General features: G+C 38.3%; 1 protein-coding gene across 21 annotated transcripts in view; it reads left to right on the top strand.

Annotated features, from left to right (window-relative positions):
- The window catches only part of dgkza (diacylglycerol kinase, zeta a), a 179,331-nt gene extending 165,085 nt beyond the window's left edge, over positions 1-14,246 (top strand). For 20 of the 21 annotated variants that reach the window (XM_088611514.1, XM_088611513.1, XM_088611512.1 and 17 more), the window contains 3 exons: positions 1,248-1,284; positions 1,786-1,885; positions 10,634-14,246. In XM_088611514.1, coding sequence (XP_088467640.1) covers positions 1,248-1,284; positions 1,786-1,885; positions 10,634-10,750 — 254 coding nt within the window. In that variant the 3' untranslated portion in view covers positions 10,751-14,246. Of the gene's footprint in view, positions 1-1,247; positions 1,285-1,785; positions 1,886-10,012; positions 10,088-10,633 lie in introns of all 21 variants that reach the window. The other variant, XM_088611502.1, reaches the window with a different exon arrangement.
- The last annotated feature ends 10,964 nt before the right edge of the window (positions 14,247-25,210 follow it).

Below are 25,210 nucleotides of genomic sequence, written 5' to 3'. Positions count from 1 at the left end.
CTTCTTTGTTCCGTTTCTTGAGCTAGTGTCCTTGGAAGCTGCACTGTTGGGCACTGGCTTTTGCATGTCATCCACCAATCTCCTAGCTATGCAGAACTGTGTTTACCAAAGCATGAGGCATCCAAGTGTTTGAGCAGCTCTACGAACACTAGATTCCCACTGGAAGTTGATCATCAACATAAACCATTTGCTGGTTTCAGGATAGATAATTCTGGATGATTCAAGACAAAAGGCGATAAAGCCGACATCTCCTAAATGAAATGTTGACATCAATAAAATGTAATATTCTCAACTTCACAACTGTTCAGGGTTTGTGAAGTCAACAAATATCCTGGAACTGATGGGCACTGCAATTATTTTCTTTCTTTTCAATAAAAGTGACGTATTTGAGATTTTTGTGGAAGTGACAGATAGATAAACACATGCAAATGCACACTCTATGCCGGCACACAATATCTTCCAGTACAGAAACAGTCTGAAATTAAACCCAGATTGAATCAATTATAGCTGAGGTACAATAAACGTATAACTGCAAAAATTAATTGCTCTCATAAAAAATGCTTCTTGCAGTAGAAAGCGCTCCTCATTTTGTATTCACAGTCATAGCATTTTTCACAAGACGGGAAGCAAGAGAGGAGTCCATTCACCTGAATGCACTCAGAGAGTGTGATTTCCTGAATTGCTCTGATACAATTCTGAGTGTATGTGCTGGCTGCTGTTTCATAGGGACATGCTCAAGTGACAAAAAGTGCATCATGGCATTGATATTTGTTTTAAGATCGCTTTGTAGCAGCTGCTGTAAATGAAGCTGAAACAAATGTCATGACCTCTTAGGCACACCTGATTTCATTCGCCCATGGTCTAAATTAAAATGAGCATTCAGTAAAGATCAAATGAAGATCTTTACAAACTGACCCAAACCACCCATTCCCCTGCCTCTACCCCCCCCCCCCCCCCCCCCTATACAAACACACACACACACACCCAAACCAAAGGGCTTCATCCCTAAGGGCTTCTCTGAGGACTGGGTTCATGGGAACGCCACAGGGGTTGGGGGTCTGTGGAGCGTCTTCTATTCTTGATCATCTCTGCAGAATTATACTTGACCTTGTCAAGAGCTGCAAATTCTGAATGGCCTCAAAAGTTTGCAAAGTTTTCTTTTGGGTTTGAATTGTTTTTCTTGATCAGCCATTCTGCAAGCTTTGTTTTCGGTAGGAGTAATCTAAGTTATTCTGTTTCTTGAACAGCTCCAACTGAACTATTGGATGTAACGGAGAAAGAGCAGTAAGTAATGTTATAGCCCATGTTTTCACATTTGCTTGAACTTAGAAGAAGTTCTGTTGTTGCATAATGCAATCTGATGTCATTCCAGTGGGTGTAGTTGTGTTTTGCCATTTTTCACACCTTTCTTTTAGAGGCAGGTTCTTAAATAGCCTTCCTCCTTACATCTGAACTGTGCAAACTCTGTGTGCTGCTGGGAAGGTGCACATGTCTTCAACAATATTTTGACTCCTGTAACCAAGCAACAGAGCTTCCTTTAAAAGGCTTTTTAGCAGTCAATTCAATGGCAAGTATTTTGCAGACTTTGCAATAGAATAGCAGTTCATTTATAAAGTGCATATACGAAATTATATTTTGCTTTGACAATCAAATTATTTAATTTTTTTGTTGAGTCAAAAGAGCAGGCTTAAAGGTTTTGGATCAGGAGTCTGTCACCAGCACGCTTTACAGAAAAGAGAGCTCTTGTTCTGCGAGAACTAATTATCCCATCTCTCTCTCTCCTAGCGGAGAGACCGTCTTACACAAAGCGGCATCTCTGTGCCAGAGGACAATCTGCCACTACCTGGTGGAGGCAGGAGCGTCGCTAATGAAAACAGACCTGCAGGTACAAAGAAAAGATTCAGATATGGATTAAAGCAGTCTGATAGCGGAGTCAATCTCTAGTGGGATTCTAGGGCTGTACACTGTTCTGGCAAAATCAAATGTTCAATGTGTGTCTATATACGGTATTTATATAACACAGGGCACCTATTATACATGGGCTGTTGCTGCTGTATCATGTGGCCCCACCGCACACTTTATTCATTTTGAATGCTACAGATTGGATAAAATGCATGGTGGAGTTGCATCTTTAATGCCCAGTTTACCCACAATGCCCTCTATCCACCCAAAGCGTAATGTGTTCAATGAAGGTCTGGGTAGATACTGAAACAGATTTGCTTTCCTCTAAATGTCACAATGTACAGTAGACACACAAGTATGCTTTTTATTCCTCCAGAGCACTGTGTGAGCATACTGTACAAACAAAACTATTCTGTCTCTTTGCATGTATGAATTGGGTGTGAGTTATGGTAGCAGGGGTTGGTACTGTATTTATACAAATCGGAACTTCCTAAAGATAGCTGTGCGTTTTGTTTGTTAAACTTCAAAGGTAGGAATGGAGAAAACATACCCCAGAGCATTTTTGACTCGCCGACATCCTTGTGAAAATAAGATAAATAAGAGTCGTTTTCTCCTAGCAGCAAAAATGACAAAGGCACTAAGCTCTGCCTGACATTGATAAAACGTGTAAAGCCATTTTCCACAAATAAATCTGAGAATGGCTGTAAAACCCAGTGACTTTTGATGTGCAGCATAATCCAGAGGAAGTTGAATTTCACTGCTTTGAAGGTGTCTTGAGGACTTCAGATGAATTTTGATGCTTTACTGCTTAATTTTTTCTCTTTGTAACCTACTTCCAGGAAAAAAATGTTTTTTTCTTTGTTGTAGATAAAGTTGTTCTGCCCAGTGTGGATATAGACCCATTCTGTAAGAAATGGCTTTAAATCTATCTTCTGTAGTTCTGGAATGAACAGTCTAAACATGCCAGGAAAAAAAGACAGGAAAAAATAAACATTTTTCTCTCAGTGATCAGAAAAGGGCGATACATTAAGGTAACTATGTGTACAGTAGGCGGTGTATGTAGTAAATTAGGGTGATGACAGCAGTAAAGCAGTCAAACTAGATTCCTGGGGAGTGAAAGCAAAACACATGGGCAAGTCTATAAAATTACAAAAGCAAATAACAGCATCTTAAATTGCATAATGATAACAGGCCCAAAATGTCCAACCCCTAAGGCAATCAGATCGATAGATAGCTTTAAAATGAGAGGGTAGTTGATTTGGTTGGAATCTCCTTTAATATAGGAAATATACGGTGTGATGGGAATTTTCTGTGAGCCTATGCATTAGGCCACTTAGACTAAGAACATCTGGAATGGGGCACCTCACTCAGTGGTTAGTAATTCAGCATGTGGCCGGAATGAAAATTGCAGACGTAATGCCTTCATTCACCACATTAAAAAAATATATATATACATACACAAGACACCAATGTTCCTCTGTAGATAGACTCATCAGTACCTAATGAGGGAAATTGCTGCGGTAGGACACTCCCTTAAAATATTACATGACTTGGACATTCCTGCAGAGATGAAACACTGCTCTCTGTCGGAGAGATTTTGGCATCAATCCCAGCTGGCTCCTCCATCTTTCAAGAGCCTGAAAACATTCTTGATGAGACAAATGGCAAAGCTGCACTTCTAAATATCCTCACTGTATGAGAAGGCTACTGTATGGTTAACATAATCTCTGGTTTTATAGCTGTTGAATCGGGGCATGTGACAGAATGCTTTGTGAATCCCTTAAGGTTATTATAGTAATTTTATTATTGATATTATGCCATCTATTATAACACTAGGATGTTGAACTAATGTTAGTCTGTCTCCATTCTCAGAGTCTGTTCTCGCCAATTGAAGTTTAATTTTTTTCCCCCTATATTTACTGTAGTTATATGCTAGGGCGATTTCAAACCGTACTGCTGTTGGTTTCTTTGAGGACTGTTAAAATTGCCGTGACAACAAGGAGTATTTACACCTTCATTCTTCCTTTTAAAAATTAGCACCTGTAAATGTCTCTTTTCCCTCTTAGCAGCCTGATGCCTGTATGAGGTAGGAAAGGAACATTCAGCAGTTCCCTTAATTCTTGCTTCAGCAGAACTAACTGCCGTTGATGACACATTTCAGCTATCTGGTTGGTATTTTACCTCCTCTGTGTCCTGCCGTAACAGCAGGGATGATAAATGTTAGCCATCAGTGAAAAATGTAATCCTGCAGCCACAGAGACAGGCTGATTTATTTGCCTGCTGGTTCTGGACAGTGTAAGAACCTACCTCCCTGTGTGGGGAAAGAGGCAGTGAGATAAAAAAAAACTTTGCCTATGAAGAGGAGAGTTCTCATTCTTTAGCAGAGGCAGCCTGGAAGTTTTGACAGCCTGTGATTTCAGATCACGTCAGTCTTTTGACTTTCTGAATGCACTTCCTTTTAAACCAAGAAATAAGCCAACATGCTGTTTTTCTGATATCTGTCTTCACTTTCTGGATGTGCTGCTGAAATGCAATAAAATCATATAGTAATCCTGAAATGCAGTCTAGATTATCCAAGGAAAATAAGAGCTTTGATTTATTTAATTTCTTGTGAGTCTTTCCTCATTAGTTTCCAGGTAAATAAAAATATTACTGTATGGTATGTGACACTTAACTCTGGGAAGAAGTCCCTGGAATATGTATTGGAGTCCCTCTGAAGATCTAAACATACGTTTAAAATAACATAAATAATGAATTATAAAAAAGTGGGGAAACACCTAAGTCACCCCCCCTTGTCACAATCCCTTGTCACCCTTATATCATGAATTTGTAAACCTGTGGAACAAGTTTGTTGTTATCACCTACATCAGTGAATTGTTGATTAAAATGTTTGAGGGCATAGGAAATGCCAATCCCAACATCCTGTAGCTCTCAAGGACCATAGATGGCCATTCTTTATTTACTGTAATTGAACCAGTTAACTTAAATCGATCAAGTCAGGGGTGTGTTCCTTGACAAATAAGGCTCTCAGTGGTGACCTGCAGGATGCGCTGGACTGTGGCTGTCCACAACCACTGGCCAGCAGTGGTTTACAGTAAAAATTCAAAGACTAATGAATATTTGTACATCTTCATAGTTGAGACACTGTCTGCATATATGTGTTTTAATTAACACAGGCAACTGCCAAAGTAACTGCTCTGTAGTATGTAGTGTTTTTACATTCTGACTCTAAAGTTTGGCACTGATTTATTGCAGGATGTTTTTAACAAGTTTTTATTGTCATGTCATTTACCAAACCTCTTTATACCACACTGTGTCGCGGGAAGCCGGAGCCTACCCAGCAAGCAACAAGCGCAAGGCAGGGTACACCCTGGACAGGGTGCCAGTCCATCGCAGGACAAGTGCAAGCCAATCATACATGGGGACAATTTGGAGGCCACGGTAAAGGCTGAGGGGGGAAATTTGGCCCAGGCAGCGGGATAACTCCCTACTCTTATGGAGAAATGCCTGGGGATCTTTAATGACCACTGAGAGTCAGGACCTCGGATTAATGTCTCATCTGAAAGACAGCGCCCCCTACAGTATAGTGTCCCTGTCACTATACTGGGTCATTTGGACCCACATGAACCGCAGGGTGAGTGCCCCCTTCTGGTCCCACTAACACCACTTCCAGCAGCAGCCTTAGCTTCCCAGGAGGTCTCCCATCCAGGTACTGACCAGGCTCAACCCTGCTGAGCTCCAGTGAGCTGCAGGGTGGTACAGTATGGCTGCTGGCTCACGTTTTTATTGTATTTATTTAGAATTTTCAAAAGAAAAACTCACGTGGAAAACAGGAAACCACTTCTAAATAAGGCTTCGGAACACAGTGAGCATTTCTGAATTGGCAAAAGGTTTCTGAGCTGCACTTTTCAATCAAACAATTTCTTTGTTAGATAGATACGATCTTAAGCATTTCTCACTTTTCTCCAAGGTCAGATGAGGTATTTTGGCTGCAGGTAGACCTGCCAGCTAAGCATGCTGTGCCTGAGTAACTCAGAAGGCTTCGTTTAGGAGTCACAGTCTGGGTGCTCAGCAGTTACAGTCACATCTAAAAGCGTGTTAGTCACATACACCCAAAATCGCTCTGTTACAGGACATACAAAAGGATTGTGGCAACTATACACTGAGTACCTCTGTGATGGAGAAGGATGAGAGCCGTCTTCATCTGGAACTGATGATATGCTGGCTCACACTTTGAGTTCAGGTTTAAAATGGATTAGCTGGTGTGCTAGGAAATTCTGAGTAGAAACAAGACACAGAAACATTTCATGTTAAAAGCCCACTTGGCTATAACTTCCAGGTGCAAGCTGGAGACCTGAAAGAAATGAGCTGGGGTCAGGGGAGGAATGATCTTGTGAGGAGTGAGCCCAGAGGAACGAACCAGATGAGGAATCATCGGACAGCTGGAGAGTTTTTTTTTAAATGCATTTCCTCAGATAGGAGAGGCAGAGAGGTGAGAGAAGTCTGCTGATGTGATTACACTACACACACACTTTTCCAGAAAGAAGGTTTTTTTGCTGAGCCAGTTGGTGTGACAGACATTAAACTCTAGGTCCTTGCTTTCTTCCTCACCACATATCTCCTTCTCTGCCCTAAGGATGTTTATCTGAGCACCTCAGGGAAGAGATACAGCTGTTAGAAGTGGTGCTGGTAATAATGTTGTACATGTGCATGATAGCACCTGTCTGTGTAAACAGACTTGTAGTAGGATTAAAGCAGCCACAGTCATTGTGGCCTGGCAAAGTTTGCATTTACAGTCCATACCAACAACTAAGAAACAAAGATTTAGAATTATACCTTTGCCATTGGTCACCCTTTGAGCAAGAATAATACAATACTGTATGTCTTGCACTCTATTACATTTTTGTTCTGGTAGTAGAGAGGTGTCCCATCACCATCAAAGAAATAGTGTGATTTTTAGTCTTCATTTCTTTTCATTTTAGCCACCTGGTTGCCTCACTCATTTGGGGGAATGTTTTGTAGTTCTCTGATATTACCTTGTCTGGTTCATTCCTCTGGGCTCACGTCCTGCAAGGTCATTCCTCCTCAGACCCTAGCTCCTTTCTCTCGGGTCTTCACCTTGCATCTGTCCGTTTGATAAGCTGTAGAGAAATAAAGACGCAGGAAAGGTTGAATAACTGCACAAACATACGTCTTTTAAAGGCAACTGATCTGAGCAGATCAATCCTCATGTGAAAATCAACAGAGACAAAATCGCAGACCTCTGCAAAAATATATTTCCAAAGGCTCCAGTTTGTTTCCTGGTCTCCTCTGATGGTTTAATTGCCTGTCAGGTTCAAGCTTTGAGAAATGTGACTTGAATCTTGAACTTTCTCCTGATCAACTTCTAAAATGACTAGAAGGCCTTTTTCCCCATTAGTTTTTAAACCTTTTGTTGTACTTCTGTTTTTTAATAAAATACAGGTCTACCTCTCATTAACCTGCTACTTTTGAAACTCAACAATCTCTTCGTAATTTAAAGATATCCTATATCCTATAAATCTTCGTAATTTATAGGATATTGGATATCTCAGTGAATACAGTACATCAGTTATGCAAAAGGGTCCACCTGGCCTTTAGAATTTAGGTTTAATACCAGGTTTCCATCTGTGGAGCAATGAGTGCAAAGGTGTCTCCCGTACACCCACCACTGTGTGTCTACAACAGTTGTAGCTACTCAGTACAATTGACAGCTTTGTTAAAATGTGAGTGAACTTCAGGGAGAAAAATAGAGCCTAGTTATAGCGCCATTTGGAGCTTTTTAAAGCTGTCCACCAATCATTAGCACCATGCTTCATTACCCTTCCCCTGATAGAAACCAGCAGCAAGCAGAAATTTGTCATGTCATGACTGTTCATGCCTTGAGGGATTGCAGACATAAATCTGTATAACCTTCTGAGTGAAGGCATCATTTTCCCTGGGGGTTTTTCTTATTACCATTTTAAAGCCTATCCCTGCGAACTCTGAGGGGAAATGGGGCAATGCCTAAGTTCAGCAGTGCCTATACTAAGAATAGGCCAAGCTTGTGCTGGCAGAGCAAGACAGACAATAGAGTGCTGCTAACAGATTGTTTTTATGAATTGACAGAGCTCATTAGTGGACACTGTCCAGCTGGCAACAAGAACCAATTAAAACCTGAGAAAGAAAGAGATGGAGAGAGAGGGTTTGCCAGGCCTAAAAGGAATTTTAACTCTTAACAGTCACAGAAAACCACTCACAAGAGGCAAGGGTTCTAATGAAAAACATATTTTGTAGAACATAGATCCTTGCTTCAGCACCAAAGTAAAATGAGTTGTTCATGCATTTCTAGATTGGAAACTCTTAAATGACAGAGGATTACGAATAAACAGTTGTATATAGTTTAGCTAGTAAGTGTAACTTTTAATGATTAATGAGCCCTCAAAATGTTTTAATAAGGCACATTTGTCCAATGCACCTCTTATTGCTTGGATCATGGTAATGAGCTGGATATATCTTAGTCCATAAAGGATAATGCAGTATATATAGAATTGTCACAAAATTATTAAACTCTTAATGCAACAGCAGTTTCTGTCTCATTTTAAACATGTTTAATAAAAAATCAAATTTATCAACTCCCCCCCCCCCCTTTTAAGCAAATTTGTCTGTATATGCCATATGACACAATTACTCTTTTGACAACACCCTTGAATCCTGCTGACCTGGCATGATGCAGTCTGGCAGCTGTGCTTTTTCTGACATTTATTTGATGGATTAGTGGGTCACAAGATCTTGTAGAATTCACCACAGCAGTAGGTTTTTGATACTTTTGGCTGATATGCTGTTGTCTGTTTACTGGTTTAGTATTTGTGTATACAGGCTTTGTGTAGTATCACAACCAGCCATCATTCAATTGATGGTACAGTATGATGTACCCATAATCCATAGCCTTGTTGAAAAAACTTTCAGAATGTTACTTGCCCTGTATTTGTTTCTCTCTCTAAATAAAACAGCTTGGAATTCTACTCCCAACTCCGTAAATTCCATGCAAATTGGTGTAATTTTGTTGCATTACAATTTTATTCTTTTGTCATCATGTTATATATATATATTCTCTGCCAATCTACAGTTACACTTCTGTGTTTTTACAGAATTTTAAGCACAAGTGTTTTTCTGAACAGAAAACCACCTATGAATACATGCAAAGTTTTAACAACATGTTTGTAATACTAACAGTGAATGGCATAGCATGCTGTACCTTAAAACACATTTTAGGAGTGTCTCACAGACACTTGGTGCCGATGAAAATAAAGGACATCAGGAACTTGAATGTATTCTTAAGATAAGGCTGTAGATTCAAGCAGAGCTTATTCAGTTACTCCCCAAAGCTGATTCTAGATGACTTTATTGTGCTGATCACAAAAACCAGGAGTTTCAGAAATGTCTGTGCAGGCAGATGGGATCAACAGATTCTGTTAAAATTCTTTTATATTGCCAAGCTGTTGACAAAAAAAGGTCTGTGATGCCTGTAGCTAATAAAATGTCTTGTTTTTTATTAAAGGAAAGGCTTATGTATTTGGAAGGAAAACATACCGTTGTGTCATTTAAAAAAATATATATTTACAAATGTTTTTTCCGGAGATTAAACATGGAAGGCATTGTGAAATTCAGAGTTCCATTAGAAGAAGGCTGCAGCTTCTCAGTTTAGGTCAAATATCCTTCCTTGAGTGAAAAAATGGTTTTATGATCCAATTTATTTTATACATTGGGATAAGAACCACACAGTGACGCAATCCAACACAGAACAGCATTCCCAAGTATCTCTCCTCTGGTATCTACTGCTCTCACACCATTCCACAACAGATCCTAAACATCCACATCCAAAAATAAAAGATGAAGATGAATCCAGCAGTGCTGTAGTGAGATTTTCCAGGCCCGTATAGTCCCCCGCCAGGCCCCGTTGACCTAGGCAGTGGATAGTTCTTTATGGACGACCTCAAGAAAGGCAAAACCCATTAACTCAATGCAACGTAATCAATTTGTTACCAATGCAAGGTGATCACTCTGTTAGCTGCCATAATGCCTGTAAGCCAAACGTTTTTCTGTTACACAGACTAATCAAGAGAAGAATCCTCATTTGGCAGGAGGTCTAGTGGAGGGCAATAAATACTAAGAACTGCAGCTGAAGGTGAACTAACCTGTCCCTGAAAGGGTCCATTTTGAACATTCCCAAATTTCTTTATAAAAATGGGGGTCCTGTTGTTTTGTGGGATGAGAGTCAAAGGTGATTGGGACTTCTTGAAGTTATTCCAAATTATTCTAAACTCTCCCAAGGAATGTATTCATTTCAAGAATATATCTATAAATAAATAGCATTAGTCATTAGTAAGTGGTAAACAGTATATGAAGTTTCCCAACAAATCAGTCAGGAGAATGGAGACTTGTCCTGCTTTAAAATACAGTATGAATGGAAGAGTATGAAGACTACTTCTGTCTTGTCCATCCAGCATATTGTATTGGAGGGTAATATACTGTATATATATAGCAGTTTATTCTTCTAATACATTATCTCCCTAACTTTATGGATCTCTCCGAACTGATTTAGAAACTACCAGAGAGAATCCCACTCCAAATAGTCAAAGGACTTCAGAAAGTATAGCAGGGGTAGAAGCTGCCCACCACTTGGAGATAAATCAGGAACAGGAGGTTGATTTTTGTTTGTTTTGTTTTCCAGGGTGACACCCCAAAACATTGCGCAGAGAAAGCCAAGGATCAAGAACTGGCAGCGTACCTAGAGAACAGACAACATTACCAGATGATCCAGAGGGAGGACCAGGAGACAGCTGTATGATTAGCCCAGAAGTGCCAAATAATCCTGTACCAAAAAATTATAGTTAGCAGATAAAAACTCAAGGGACTGTCAGGGTCGACCAGAGGCGTCTCTAGTCCTGGCCACAGTTTTCCTGTGAAAAGGGTAAGGCAGTGTGGCTCATTTGTGCCACTCTGCCACAGGCGTGCTTTTGTCTGAGAGATGGAAGAGGTGTTATTGCCTTTCTTAAAGTTCAGGCTTCATTTTATTGCTGGCGAACCACAAAAAAAAATTGTTGTTAATGATAGAGCTGGTCTTGGGGGGGGTTCTGTTGTTAAAGAAAAAAACAATTGTAAAAAATAAAATCTGGATTCCTTTGCTTACACTGCTGTTGATAATCGGAAAAAAATGCTCTGGATTTTGAAGGGTATTGGCACGTTTTAATGCAGGGAAATGCCTTCAATGTTAATCTCCTCTCAGGTGATTTAAATGTGATTGAGTTTGCATTTAAGTAAGAGAGTAAGAGATCTGGAGATGGAACATTTTTGGTATCTTCAACATTTTATGTGACTGCTACAAATCCTTTAATATTTTGAATGATTTTCAAACTTTGTTTACTTAAACTGCAGTGAGTAGTTTTTATTCTTGTACTGCTAAGTTAGAAGGGAAGGTTTACACTGAATGCTTCTTTTTTCTGTAATTTTTAAGGATTTAAATTTAACTTTCTTTTTAACAAACGCAGGCTGTTCTGTAGAAAGAATTGCAAGTTGTATCCTTTAATGCTGTACTGTCTTGTAGAAACTCTTCTCCAGCACTCACTTGGCTTCCAATACAAAATACTTGGTACTGTAAACTTCTTTAGTAGCTTGAGGTCAAAACATTTTTGTAGGAAAACAAATACCTGCTCTGAATGCCTTGAAACTGTTTTTTTGCTTGTTGTTCAGATTTCTAAATGGTGTACTTCAGTCATGAGATATTTCCTATTACAGTATGGAGTAAATATTTATATAAGGAATAGCTGTAAAAATATCTGACTTTTGTGAATTTGTTTCGTGATGTTCAGAGTTTGTATCATAAAAATGTACATTTTATATGTTTTTCAGAATAAATAGCTATTATCTTCTAATTTACTGTTACATATAACCAGGATAGCTTTATAGAGACACCTTATTGTTTACTTCATTTAAAGGTTAAGAAAGCTTGCTTGGTTTAACAGGGTCTGGGCTTCACAGTTTGAGTTGTTTGAGTTAATTCTTGCTCAGTTTCTGGGTTCAGATCTTTTATTTTTAAAAGGTGGGGTGTTATTTTCCAAAATAATGCTTTTTATTTCAGTTCTTGTTGCTGTTTTTATTTTAAAAATATTTGTGAACCCTATTTATTATCAAAATATTTGTTCTGTGTACAAAGTAAGATTGGCCTTTAAACATATTTAATTAAACAATTAAATTTTAATTTAATTTATTGTTGGGTTGGAGTTAATTATTAATTTTCTGGATTGTTTATATTTACAGTGTCACAGTAATTAAGATTCTGCATCTGAACATTTACAGCTAAATGCCTCAGCAGATTGCATTTCAGTACTTTTTAATATTGTAATATTTACAAAATTCTGTACCTAAAGTATACATTTAGAGTGAGATTGGGTAAAAATATTGAAAGTTTGATGTAATTACGAATTTTAGTTAAAATTATTTGTTTGCGTTGAAAAATGTTATACATACGGTATGTTCAAATGAAGGTTTCCATTTACTCAAAATATCATTATTGTATGACTGTATGTATTATCTTTTAATTCCATTACAGGTGTTTCGATTTCCTTGATATTTTCAGGAGAAATGATGCTTTGTTAGTTGCCAGAATGTTAGGATTGTGGACTCCCAATGTGATTAAATTACAGGACCAGTGTTAAAGTACTGTACGTTTCAACATCCATATCCACAGACCTAAACTATTTGAAGGATGAAAAAATTATTAAGAATCTGTATTGCTGGCAACAGTTTTTTAACTGGCTGCCAACCAATTCAGATTTCGATGTGAAAGGTAGTCTTTTAAAGAAAACATATGGAACTTTTCTTCAAGCAAGCAAATGGCAAAGGTCTCGGAATATAATTGCAGCTTTTATTCAGGACGTTCTTAGGACGTGTTTAATTGATTCTTATAGATTTATGAAAGTTGTCATTTTAACAGCCATGGCATTCTGTAAACATTTATTGAACCAATCTTTATATGTATATATGCATTACTGTATGCAGGTATACAGTAGTTGCATACTATATACAGTATACAGTATGTGTACAAATGTATGCATTTGTATACTGTACATACGCATCCATGCTGGTTCTCTCAATGTAAATTGATTTTTTTCACTTTTTCAGCAGTTGTATTTACTTGTGTACTATGAGAAGTATAAGATTTAAGATGCTAATAGTATTTGACTGTGAAATATATATTTAATTATTAAAGGTTCTACAATACCTAGTAATACCTACTATACGATTATGTACATTTTGCATAGTATACAATATGCTTTCATAGGTTTTTAAAGTACAGCGTACTGTAGTCTCAACATCGATTCTAGCTTCTTTCTTATTAACAGCATTGTTAGAGTTGTAAGCTTGACACCACTTTTATAGAGCCTTTATTTAAAATGCTCTGAAATGGCATCCACTTATACTTTTGTGTTTCATTTGCAGCTTTTAAGGAGTCTAGATTATAGTCTTATTGTTTGGAAGAAGTCAGTTGAAATAATGACCTCCCTGTTCTTCATGGTGAACAGAAGAAATTCTCTGAATCCACACCCTTCGGATTGGTTTCTGTCTGCGTGAAGAGAATGCATTTCAGACAAGAAGATGCACTTTTTCTGCTTTACAGGCATGTCAGTGTATTCATCCTTAAATGAAGATGTCTGATGCTTTAGGTCCCTGCAGCTTTCTGTTCTCTTCCTGTGGGCCACAGCAGGAAGAAAAAAGTAATTTTGTTTCTTCAAACATAAGGGGAAATAGGTGAATCTCACCAAATATTTTGTTGCTTAGTTTTGCTTAGTTGCTTAGACTACACTGCAATTTTGGACTTTTGAAATCATTGTATTCAGGGAATGGATAGTTCAACACATCTTTAAATTTTCACATTAATTTTGACCTGGTATTGCATTAATGTATATATGCAATGATGTCATGATATTCACAGGATGTGTGATCCAGTTAAGAAGGAAAATGCGTCTGGAACAAGCTACCCAGTCATGTTGTTTAAGTCAGTTCTTTCAAGAAACATCTGGATGCGTTCATCCAATCATTTAGTTTATATCCTTTCTCATGTTCTAAAATTGCTCTCAGTGAGTTAAAAGATTACATCATTTGATATCTTCCAAGTACAATTCCTACCTGAACATCATTTGTAGAGATTTATAAAACATACATTCAAGGTAAACACTGAATAGTTAGTTTTCCTAGAGGAGAGGAAAATGGAGATTCTTTGACACTGCTTTATATGTCAATATATGTCAATGCCCTATGTCAATAAACTCAAGGTTTGTAAAGCACTTGAGATATCTTTAATGATAAAAAACTAACTTTTAAGCTGATTGTTTAGGATGTTTATTTGAAAAACACGTATTATTCTGAATGTCTGTCATGTGGATTGTGAAGTTGTTAGGACAGACTGGTGACATTCTCAAGCAATTGCCCCTTATTGGAACATCAGATCCCTTAACCTTATAAGAAAAGTGTGGAGCAAAGTAGAGTGAATTCATCATAAAACCAGGATGAAGATTAGGGATTTGGTCAATTTATGAGAATAAATGGGATATGTGGTATAATCAAAGTGGGACTGTGGGAAAGCTGGGGATTTGTCATGGAAATACTCAGCAAGTTATGTGGGTTTGATCATGCTATTCTAAGGATGGATTTCCTTATCCTGTTGGGTACTTCAGACAAGCCATGGCTGAATGATTAACTTAATACACTTTTATTACCTGCGTCTTTTTTTTAACGATCTTCTACCTCCTACTCCCTCCATGTGGTGGTTTCAGTGGCATTTTTCTGCAAAGCAGATCAACTCTTAGTACATATGATTATCAAGATGACAGCATCATGTTGTGCACCTGTTTTGTTTTTTTTAAAGACGCCTGAACAAACCAAATACATTAGGCTACCAGCTGATCGCACACTGATTGGCAGACCCTACTTCTGAAATCTTGCTGAGTCTTTTAGCGGACATGATCTTCTCCAAGAGTTGATTTGATAGGGCTTGTGAAGAATTAGGCTGATTATTATCCTCTGTTAAGTAGGTGAACTTGATTACCCAAGGCAGTGCAAGTAATGGAATGATTGGAGCATGCAGCTTCATGGTCTTTAGTTGGAGTTAGCTAGAATGGCATAATCAGTATCTAATCAGATTGCTGAGGAGAGAATGGAAAATTTTTGCTGTGGGACTGAGGCACTTAACTTAGTGTCGCAAATGATATGGTGCAGTAACCCTAGGAGTTTTTCACCTGAATTTCTCCATCTACATTTGTAATTCCTAGAGCGGGGAATGGTACCGAAGTAATACGAGACGATGTGGAGCACTTTTTTAGTGCTCCTCATGTAATCCATGATGTTTATCATCAAGTTCAACCTGATAAAAAGTTTTTCCATTTACAAAACAGCTACTTTGGAAGGACAGATTTCCACTTCAGCTATCAGCGGGTGGTTTGCTGGTTAATTATGAGCTAGTCCTTGGAAAGCTCCCTGTGTAATTCAGATCTGAAACCATAACCATACTTGGAGGATTAACTGAAGGAGACTCGAGTATTGAAATAGGGCCGACTCCCTTTTTTGTGTTTTGGAAATTTGGTGGGTATATTTCATGTTTCAGAAGCATAAAGTGAATCTCAAAACATAGTGAACGTCAAGAGTAATCTCTGCCAGGCGGACTAACATTTTATTGATCTGGCATGATAAGAGAAGAACTCATTATTGTGGGTTACTTGTTCCGAGCGAGCACGTGCCTCTTCCCCAGTCTCTGAGCTAAAGATGCCACACATCATCCAAGGCCCTTCCCGCTGTGCAAACCAAGCATCCATGGTACGTCGGTGACATTCTCAGCTCAGAAGAAAGCCAACGTCCCATGGGGGTGCATTTTCCTGCTGAAGTGTCAAGTCAAGATGAGCCTGCAAAAAGCGTTAAGCAAGATCTCAGTACGCCACACAGTCGAGTTTCCATCTATTGCTAGAAGCCCAGTTTTGTAGCAGTTAGATACTCTATCACACCTAGACCTTCCCATCGATTGGTTTGTTGTGCGTAATGGCAAGGGGATCTTTCTGGACGTTTGTTTAGCTCACTGGTGTCCATCAGGGTCACAAAATCCTTGATTCATCACTAAACAGGACTTGATCCACTGGATGGGCGGGGGGAGGGGTTGGAGCCTACATGAGGTGTTGCTCCAACATACCGAAGGCATACGTGGTTCTTTATGTTCTCCAGGCTCGACAATCAACACCTCGTCACCAGTACCCAATCAATGGTAACAAGGTGATTTAGTGCTTACACAACAGTTTCTCAAGACTATCACAGTATGAAATGAGCCCTTATTCAAAGTAATAACAAAAACATATAATCAATCTTCGGAATCTATATACTTTTTTTTCTGAAAACATGCGTGTACAGTTAGATACACTTTTGATGCTCATTATGCAGTATTTTGGAATTTTCTTGTGGTACTTTGGGGTGTTCAGAAATATGGAAGAATAAAGAACTTTATATGTAATTGCATACAGTACATTTGGAGTCAAAAGTCAATCTGAGTACTACATTTGTACTAATACTTAAATATGAAAATATAGACTTGAACCTGAAAGAAAGTGGCAGGCTGTGAAAGACGCTTAAACTAAAAAAAATCTCTTGTAATGAATTTGTTGGTCCGCTTGTTGAATAATGAGGTCTTTGTTGTGCTTAAGGCTGATTGCTTTGAGTGGTTGCTGTGATAAAGGATGAGGGTTTGTATTTTTCAGACATATAAACGTGATTTGGAGTTTTTGATGCAGTTCCTCATAAATCCAAATAAGAAATTTAGATGAATCTCCCAAACACAAGCCTTAAAAACACCTCCAGTCCCAGCATGCTTGTGAAGAATGTTTTAGAGTAAAATATAAACATCTTCCCATATCCCAACAATGCTTCAAATTGTCAAATTTGATTTGGATTATATAATTTCGAGCAGAAGCTAATCCAGACTTTTTTTTTCCTGCCTGTTTTCATTGTTTCTTCTTAATGTTCTTTTAGGTGTTTTTCTTAGTGTATACTGTACATGAATACCTACAGTATACACCAATACCAGATCATGTCCGTAGAGAGAGAAACATTAAGAATTTGTTTTTTTTTCCTTGGTGCTGGAGGCTGACGTCTGGCAGGTGTGTGTAAAGAGATCATTTGCAGACTCTAACTTGCAAGCTAGTACTGCTGCCAGCCATCTCAGGTAAAGGCATTTGCTTCTGTGACATTTAGCCCTGAGGGGATTCCTGGAATTAATATAATGGTTATTAACCATATCAGGTTAACATGTCAAAGGGTTTGTACAGATTGTTCCTTTGGGCACATGTAGCTGTATTAAAAATTCAAAACCTCTTTATACACAAGGTTTTCTTGAGAAGCTCCATTTAAGGGAGTTGGAGGAGCCTGCGGTGTATGATACACGGTATCCTATTTAAGCCAGTTATTGCTACTTAAATACAAGTGTGACAAGAGAACTGTTTAGGGCTTTTCATCTGACAACATTGCTGTAAAAATCTAAATTTCCAACACTTATTACTGGATGGTAAAATGTTTTAATTAAGTTCACTGAAGGAAGAGAGAAAAGATAAGATGCTTTTTTTGAATGAATATATACAGGTACAGTATACTGTAGTTTCCTCGTAATAAAATGTAGACAGACACAATATTTACTGCAGTATCTTACTTTCTGTGGGGACTATAGTTTTAACAAGATTTGTGTATATTTTCTGTGGTAAGTCTGGAGTTGCTGAGCAATTCGGGTTTAAGAATATATTCATCACTTAAAAATGGTGTGAGTATACCGCACAATATACACTTTCTACAATTTATTTTTTGTAGCTGTAAATAGAGACCAAGATTATAGGCAGACTGAGGTATAAAAGGCATTAAATTGACTGTCCAAAACAGATGAGTTGGTTTTGTTACTGCATGCTTGAAAAAATAAAAGTTGGAATTTCTTTGTAAGATATCTTTGTCCATAAATAGGTAAATATTGTAGATAGAAATATTTAAAGATAGTCTCATTCTTAAGGTGTTTTTTATATGGTTAAACCTTTAATTTATGTTGTACTTTTTAATCTTCCAGCCTTATCTTATATTTTGTATGAAAATTGTCAAAGGCTGCAGATGAAATGAAGCGCTATGAGTTACAGATGGAGGAGTAGGAGACCACTGATGCAGCATGACAGGACAGTGGTGAACGAACTTTACAATATGGAAAGGGCAGTCACACTTTTGATCCTGTTTCCCAATATTGCTCTCACTTTCTGACTTTTTCACTCTGAAATCTACAAATGCCCTAACATTTTTCCCAGGACTGTAGCCACGCTGGGACATTAATAAATTGTAATTACTGATTTTTGCTTGATGGCAGCTACCAGCCTTAGATATACTGCCTCTGAAATATGGGCAAAGCTCCTGTTTTTTTTTGCTAAATAATTTTTAAGATCTTGCATCTTTAGTGTTCAGGGGTGTATTCAATTAAAAAATGTTTTTGCAAATGAGAACTATGGCTGTTTCAGTGCTCATTTTTAAGGAGCAGTGATGAAAATAAACTTTTTTCAAAGTAGCTTTTACTGCAGATCTTCCATGAGCACTTTCATAAGTGAGCCCACATACCTACAGTACTGTTATCATATACTGTACATGTTCTAATACAGCACACACACAGAAGCTGGGGACAATGTGGCTCTGATTTATTCTTTATTCATTTCTTTGTTCTGTCTCCCCTTTAAGATGTCAGACATACAAGTTATCTACTGTATGTGATGGCTTGATTCTTTTTGTACTCGGAAAGCTGTAACCCTATGGAAGTTCCTTATACTGTAGCATCACAAGTTTGTGATTTGTTTGGATAAAAACTGTGCTTTGAAACATTAACAATACTTTGAAGAAAATGACTGATCACTCAAACAAGATAATGTACATAAATTCCATGTTTTCTGAATTGATACGTATATCACAGGCACCCTAACAAGTTGTGCAGAATTCCAAGTGAAAGGAGGGCATATTGTGTCACCGCCACACTGAGACATTGATGTCTTATAAAAGAGAGTGAATTAGTAATAAATTATTTTACTCTTCCCAGATTCATGGAGCATGGCTTTTCCAAACCTTTGAACAGTTCAGAATGTAAATAGAATTTGTAGATTTACAGTTGAGGTTTTGGTTTTTGTTCATAATGCTTCCTGCTCTGCTGTATGGATATTTTCTTTTACATAAAGCGCTCTTGTTCAGTTCAGATTTTTGGGAATAAACACATGGTGCACAGCTGGAACTGGGGTTGTGAGCTACATCCCCAGTTCCTTTCCCACACTGCTTCATTTAGGTACATGACAAAGCTGACATTTATTTCGTCCCCTGTGGCTAAAGACAGAATGTGCAGGTAAATCTTATAGAAGAACCTTTGAACCTTTGAAATATGCCCCGGGAAAGTTGTGTGCAATGCATTTCTTTCACCGTTCCTAGCTCTGAGGCTGGGGTGCTATGTGCTTTGAAGTCTGCTGGTGGGACAGAGAATTATGCATTTCATGCTTCATGTAAATGTGCAGAGCTGCTAAAAGCTGGAACACAGAGAACTGGATAATCATCTTTCTGCTGCACCTATCAAGAATATCTCTTGTCATGACTTCACAGTGCGGTTCTTAATTTAATTATTAAGCCAGATTGTTGTTCTCTCCATAGTGGGGTTGGCTGAGCGCCTGCAGCAATGGCACTCGGAAAATTCCTGAAAAGAGGTCGGAGCAGCTTGGCTGGATCAATTGTTATAAAACGTGCACACGTAAAAAAAAGATACCGTCCAACAGGAATCGATCAAAACCAATAAAATTAGCAGGATACACACTTTTTACATAATAGTTTATTTTCTGCTACAGTGTCTCAGCTTCTTTTTCTGTCTCTGCCAAACAGTGTTTCTTGAGCTACTGTAGGTAGTGAGCTGCTGGCACAGTAATTAAAGACATCTCATACTGTATGACCTGGCTGAAGTAATTTAAAACAGCTCGCCTGATCTAGAAGACCTTTAAATTGTCATGCCTGTAATTTAAATTATTTTTTATACTTCTGTTGGATTTCTTTATATAGCATTAAATACTACAGCCTCACAGCTCTTGTCTCCTGGGTTGAATTCTGGACCAAGATGCAGCTCTTGTGTGTGCGATTGTGTGGGGAAGAGCTCTGGGTTTCAGCTTTCAAAGACATCCTGGGTAGGTTGTTAGGTCTCTGTCTTGGAGTGCTTGTATATGAGTGCCTGTGTGACATCCCATCCAAGGTGTAGTTCCTATGTCCTGTGTTCCTAGGATAGGCTCTGTTTTACTGTAATCCTTAGCAGGAAAAAACAGATTTCTGCAAATAGGTGGACAGAATTCCTAGTGCAAGCTAACTCCATGATATATGTCAATTATTTTTTCATAAATGTACAGTAAATTACATTTTTGATTTTGTGATATATTCTGTTAACTGTGCTTAAGTGTGTGTAACAGAGAAGAATTCTCGCATATTTTTTTAGACGATGATCAAAATTTAACATACATCTCTAATGAAATAAGGCACCTCATAAAGAATAATTTGGTATCATTAAGCTGAACATGTAGTGTTCGATTTGAAGGTGACAATTTGAATTCAGCTGAATCCAGCAGTATTATAATTTTAATGCGTTTGAAAAAATATTGCTTGGGGATATGCAAAAGAAATTATGTTTAAAAAAAGCATCTATTACACTTTTTTTTGCAGTGGCAGGCAATTTCGGGCTGTACAAATACGGATGTTACAATTTTCTATTAAGTTAAAGCAACGCAATCTTTCTCTTCTCTGCATTAAGAATGATGGGTTTGCCAACAGAAGAAGAATTAATTTAAAAACCAGTACATTTTTCTCAGAAGCTTAGGTAAACTGATTCCCCATCCTGGTGCATTTCTATTATAGTGATTATCATGCAAATATACCACTATAATTTAGCAATGATATAATACACTAACAAAAGCACTACATAGACAGTACCAATTTGCATTACCATGTGGCTTGATCAGGGCTGAGACACTAGTCAGATGCAAGAAGATAAAAACACCAGCAAAACTGGAAAGGTCACAGGTCCTTCGTTTACTTTAGATCCACTTCTATTTTCAGATCTGTTTCAATAAACAACAAAACAGTACATGCAGACTTTTTATGTGCTTCTCCTTTGGATGTGCACTGAAGAATAAATGTGAAATTAAATAATAATCATGCTGTAGCTCCCTTCCTTATTGAAATAAATACTGAACTTCAGAGGACTACAGATTACAGCTATGAAAAACAGACAGTAAGGTTCCCAAAAGGTCTGTAAAGGTTGGGCCACTCTGGAAGGCCATTGTGACTGCACGTTTTTACTCCAGCTCAGTTCTTTATGAGCTAAATCTAGCCTTAATTGGACTAGTTTTCAGACATTTTCATAGCACTGCGGGTTACTGACGCTTTGAAGAGATCTAGTAAATCTGTAGATATCCCACCAGGACCAGGATTGTCCAGTCCTGATCTGAGCATTTGATCTCTGGATTTATGACCAGGGCAGAGTGGGAAGCCTAGACGGTGTTATACATTCCCATGGAAAATAGATGTAGGAGACTGTTGCACTGGGGAGGAGTCTTCTAATTCTTTTCTCTAGGGTTCTGGTAATACTGGTCGTAACAGGGATCTCCAAACCCAGTCCTGGAGAGTCTCAATCCTGTAAATTACTGATCAATTAAGCAAATGATCTTGTCAACTAAGAGAACTCTCCTTGAGGGTGAAGTGTATTCAGGTTTTGTTCCCATGGCATCATTTAATAAATTGTGTGCTTAATTGGTGGCAACGGAATCATTCCACGTGTTTAGAACTGAAAGATTTAATGGTGACAGCCTGCAGGGTTGGATCCCTCAAGGAGCAAGGTTGGAGACCCCTGGGTTGGAGAACACAGAAATGAAGCAGCACAAGAGAAAAACACAGCTCCCAGCACTATGTTCAATCTGTTGCTAGGTTTCATTAAAATCTGTTAATGGCCCGGAGGACGTGGCTCCACTCTGTTAAGAATGCTGCCTTCTTATAGTGATGAGCTTTAGCTTCCAAGTGAAGAGGTCAAGCTCAGTGATTATTGTAGGTACCCCAAGGGCAGAAACAGAACAGGTCTGTGGATGACATTTAAAGGCATAACCCCGTGATAGTGCACAGCATAGCCCTACATAGAATGAACAACATCCATTGAGCAGTGTGTAGCCTATTATTCTTGAGAAACTGGGCCTATTGAAGTGCTTCTTTTCACCCTGATTGCCCTCAGTTTAGAGACTTTCATTGTCAGCCCGCGCAAACCCTATTTTACCTGGTTTTGCCTTTGCTTTTAATACCTACAGTAATTAAAGAGGTGCTGTAGATGGGCTTTTCCGCATGAAATGGAAAAAGGCCTGGAGTGCCAGTGAGGTTGTGCCGGTCTCATGGCAGGAAGAGGGTTTCTTTGGTTCTTGTCCATGTGCTGCTGGTAAGCGGTCACAAGGAAGTGTCTGCCTTGGAAACAAGGATTGTGAAATAGATCTAAGAAGTGAGAAACATGTGCTTAAAACACAATTAATGTACTGTAACATAGAACACATGAGCAATTAGAGACACCCGTCAGCCCAATGCCTTTGTCCCATATGTAATACATACTGTATGCTCACCTGAAATAGGGGGAATTGAATGCAACAAATGACATTGTTCTAATATAGTTTAACATGTCTGTACAAAAATATCCAAAAATTAAAGCTGACATTCTATATTTTTGCCTCATGTTTAACTTTAGAATTGAAATGCAAAGCTCAATGATACACTGCAAAAAGGAAAAAATTGCACTTCCCTGTCCAAATTTTTCACAGTAGGATTTAGCAGTATGAAAGAAAGACTGCGATTCGGTTCTAAAAAAATTATCACTTTTAATATTTCATCTTCACACATCTGTTTTAGGATATGATAATACTTTATTGTATGATTTCTCAGAAATATGTCTTGCATCATAGTTATATTTCACACACAGAAACGTACACAAAACATACAAATATTACAAGTAAACATTGCATTAAAAATAAACAGAACCTTACATAACAGACATCAACACATACAGTACGTATTCATTTCACACCAGTCCTACAGGAGTCCACACAACTACACTAGAACCCGGTAAATGTACTGCCCGCACAATGACACGGAGCCAATTTAATGACACATCTTATAGGAATAACTTAAGCATTAGCTTTTATACATACTGTATATTCATCCTAACAACTGTAAAAAAACAAAACAAAATTTAACTCACTAGCCAGATGTAATCTGTTCAGCTGAGATTTGAAGTCTTGTTTGCAAGCAAATTACGCTGACCAGCCAAAAATAACAGATCAGAAGCCCGCTGTAAAAGTATTGCATGCCTTGAAGCGTTAAATACAGAGAAATGATTGGTGAAGCCAAGCTGAGTCTAGCCCAATGGTTCCATTACAACAACATTCAGAATGTTCTTGAGCAGGAAGCCCTCCCTGCAGCAGAGCAGAACTCAGTTGTAGGAGCATTTTCCCAGTTTTCTTTTGGGAAAACAGCAGAGGATGCAGAGCTGCAGAGATTTCCTCACAGCTTGACCTCAATGTAAACTTTCCAGGCGAAAGGTTTTTATAGGACCTGGCTGCTTTGACAAACAATGAGACATGCATGACTGCCCCATTCTGTCAGCCAGCCCAAGAAGAAGGGGAGGCTAAAAGAGTTTAACAGGCCATAGCACACAAAGCCATACACAGCTAGAAAAAACACAACCTCTGCCCCTTACTTCCTGCCTTCCCTGATGCTGCAGTTTCGGTCTTACACCCCTAGCGAAATGACATCATCAACCAGTCAGAGCAGACCCTTCTAATCTCAAGCTTTGCATGCCTTCAAGATCAGGCTTTCATTTTAAATTCATGAAACCAAGGAGGGACTAATCTATCTGTAGCTCGTTGCTGAATTTTGGTGACAACCAAAATCAAACACGCTGACTAAATTTCCCTTTAGAAATTGGTTTCACACTATTTTGAAGACACACCAGATGTTGCAGTGGTTGGTGCGCTGTCTCATGCGTGTTTTTAATATTTGAAAAAAAAGTTGTTAAGCTGTAAGCAACATACACTTTAAAGACAATTTCTCAGTCATATTTATTTAAATGATTGGCTCTCTTATTAATTACCTTATATTTCATTATTTTACCTTGCTTTAAGGCTGTACTTAATAAATGCACGGTAGTCTATCACCTTTGGGGATTTAGTATTAAATGTTACATCTCCTTTATCTTGTATAGCTGCCAATATTGTGGTAATAAAACATAGGATACTTGATTTTTTTGGTAAGAAACAAGGCAGTCAGTGTTTTAATGAAGGACAAAAGGCAGTATTGGCATTAGCAGTAGATCAGAAATTTCCAGCTTTTCATTCTAGACTTGGTTGCTGATTAGAAATCATAATGAAAAATGGCATTAAGATGCAGTATTTTGAGATTGATTGGTTCGCTCCAGGAAAAAAAAAGTTTATCACCGTTCAAATCATAAAAGCCACTAAGTGCAGGTTGTTTCGAATCTTATTATGCAGTGATTTAACTTTGTTAATAGCATATAAGGAAGGCTCTTGTGTACAGACTGTAGGGAGAAGGTAGGTACAGTACATGTGAATGCACTCGTGAAGCCTCATTCATTCACAGAGGAAACCAGCTGTCAGACACCTTCAATCAGAGTCAAAACAGATACTCTTTCTTCTGTACAATCTACTGACTCATTCATTTACTACAGTATGAATAACAGCTGCGCCTTAATTATAGTTTCCCAGCCCAACTGGCCCTTCCTGAAGGATGATGATAATAATTCTGTGCATTTATCAAGTACTTTTCATCCTGAGGGATCTCGGAGTACTTTAGATATACATGCACTGTAGGAGGGGATGCATTTCATCCACTTCTTTACTGTATCTTCCACCTGCGAGACATGCAGCAGCCATTGTGCACAGCAGGTCAGGTAGAGAAGTAAGAAATTCAAACTGTAAAAGTGGAATTTAGCGAAGATAAGGATCTGCTCTTAAGGAACTGGACTACAGGATCTTTAATGACCAAGTAGTCAGGATCTGGGTTTAATGTCTCATCCGAAAGACAGCAACTCCTAGAGCACAATATCTCTTGTTTACAAATCTCTTGTCCCATCACCCATTCGGTCCTGTGAAGCTACTGTTTTAAATGCTGTTATTGAAGGGATATTAATTGAAAGATT

Source organism: Lepisosteus platostomus, chromosome 18, assembly GCF_059453375.1.
Source record: "Lepisosteus platostomus isolate fLepPlt1 chromosome 18, fLepPlt1.hap1, whole genome shotgun sequence".
Lineage (NCBI taxonomy): Eukaryota > Metazoa > Chordata > Actinopteri > Semionotiformes > Lepisosteidae > Lepisosteus > Lepisosteus platostomus.
The sequence above is the reverse complement of the archived record's forward strand: the minus strand, read 5'-3'. Positions and strand labels throughout refer to the sequence as shown.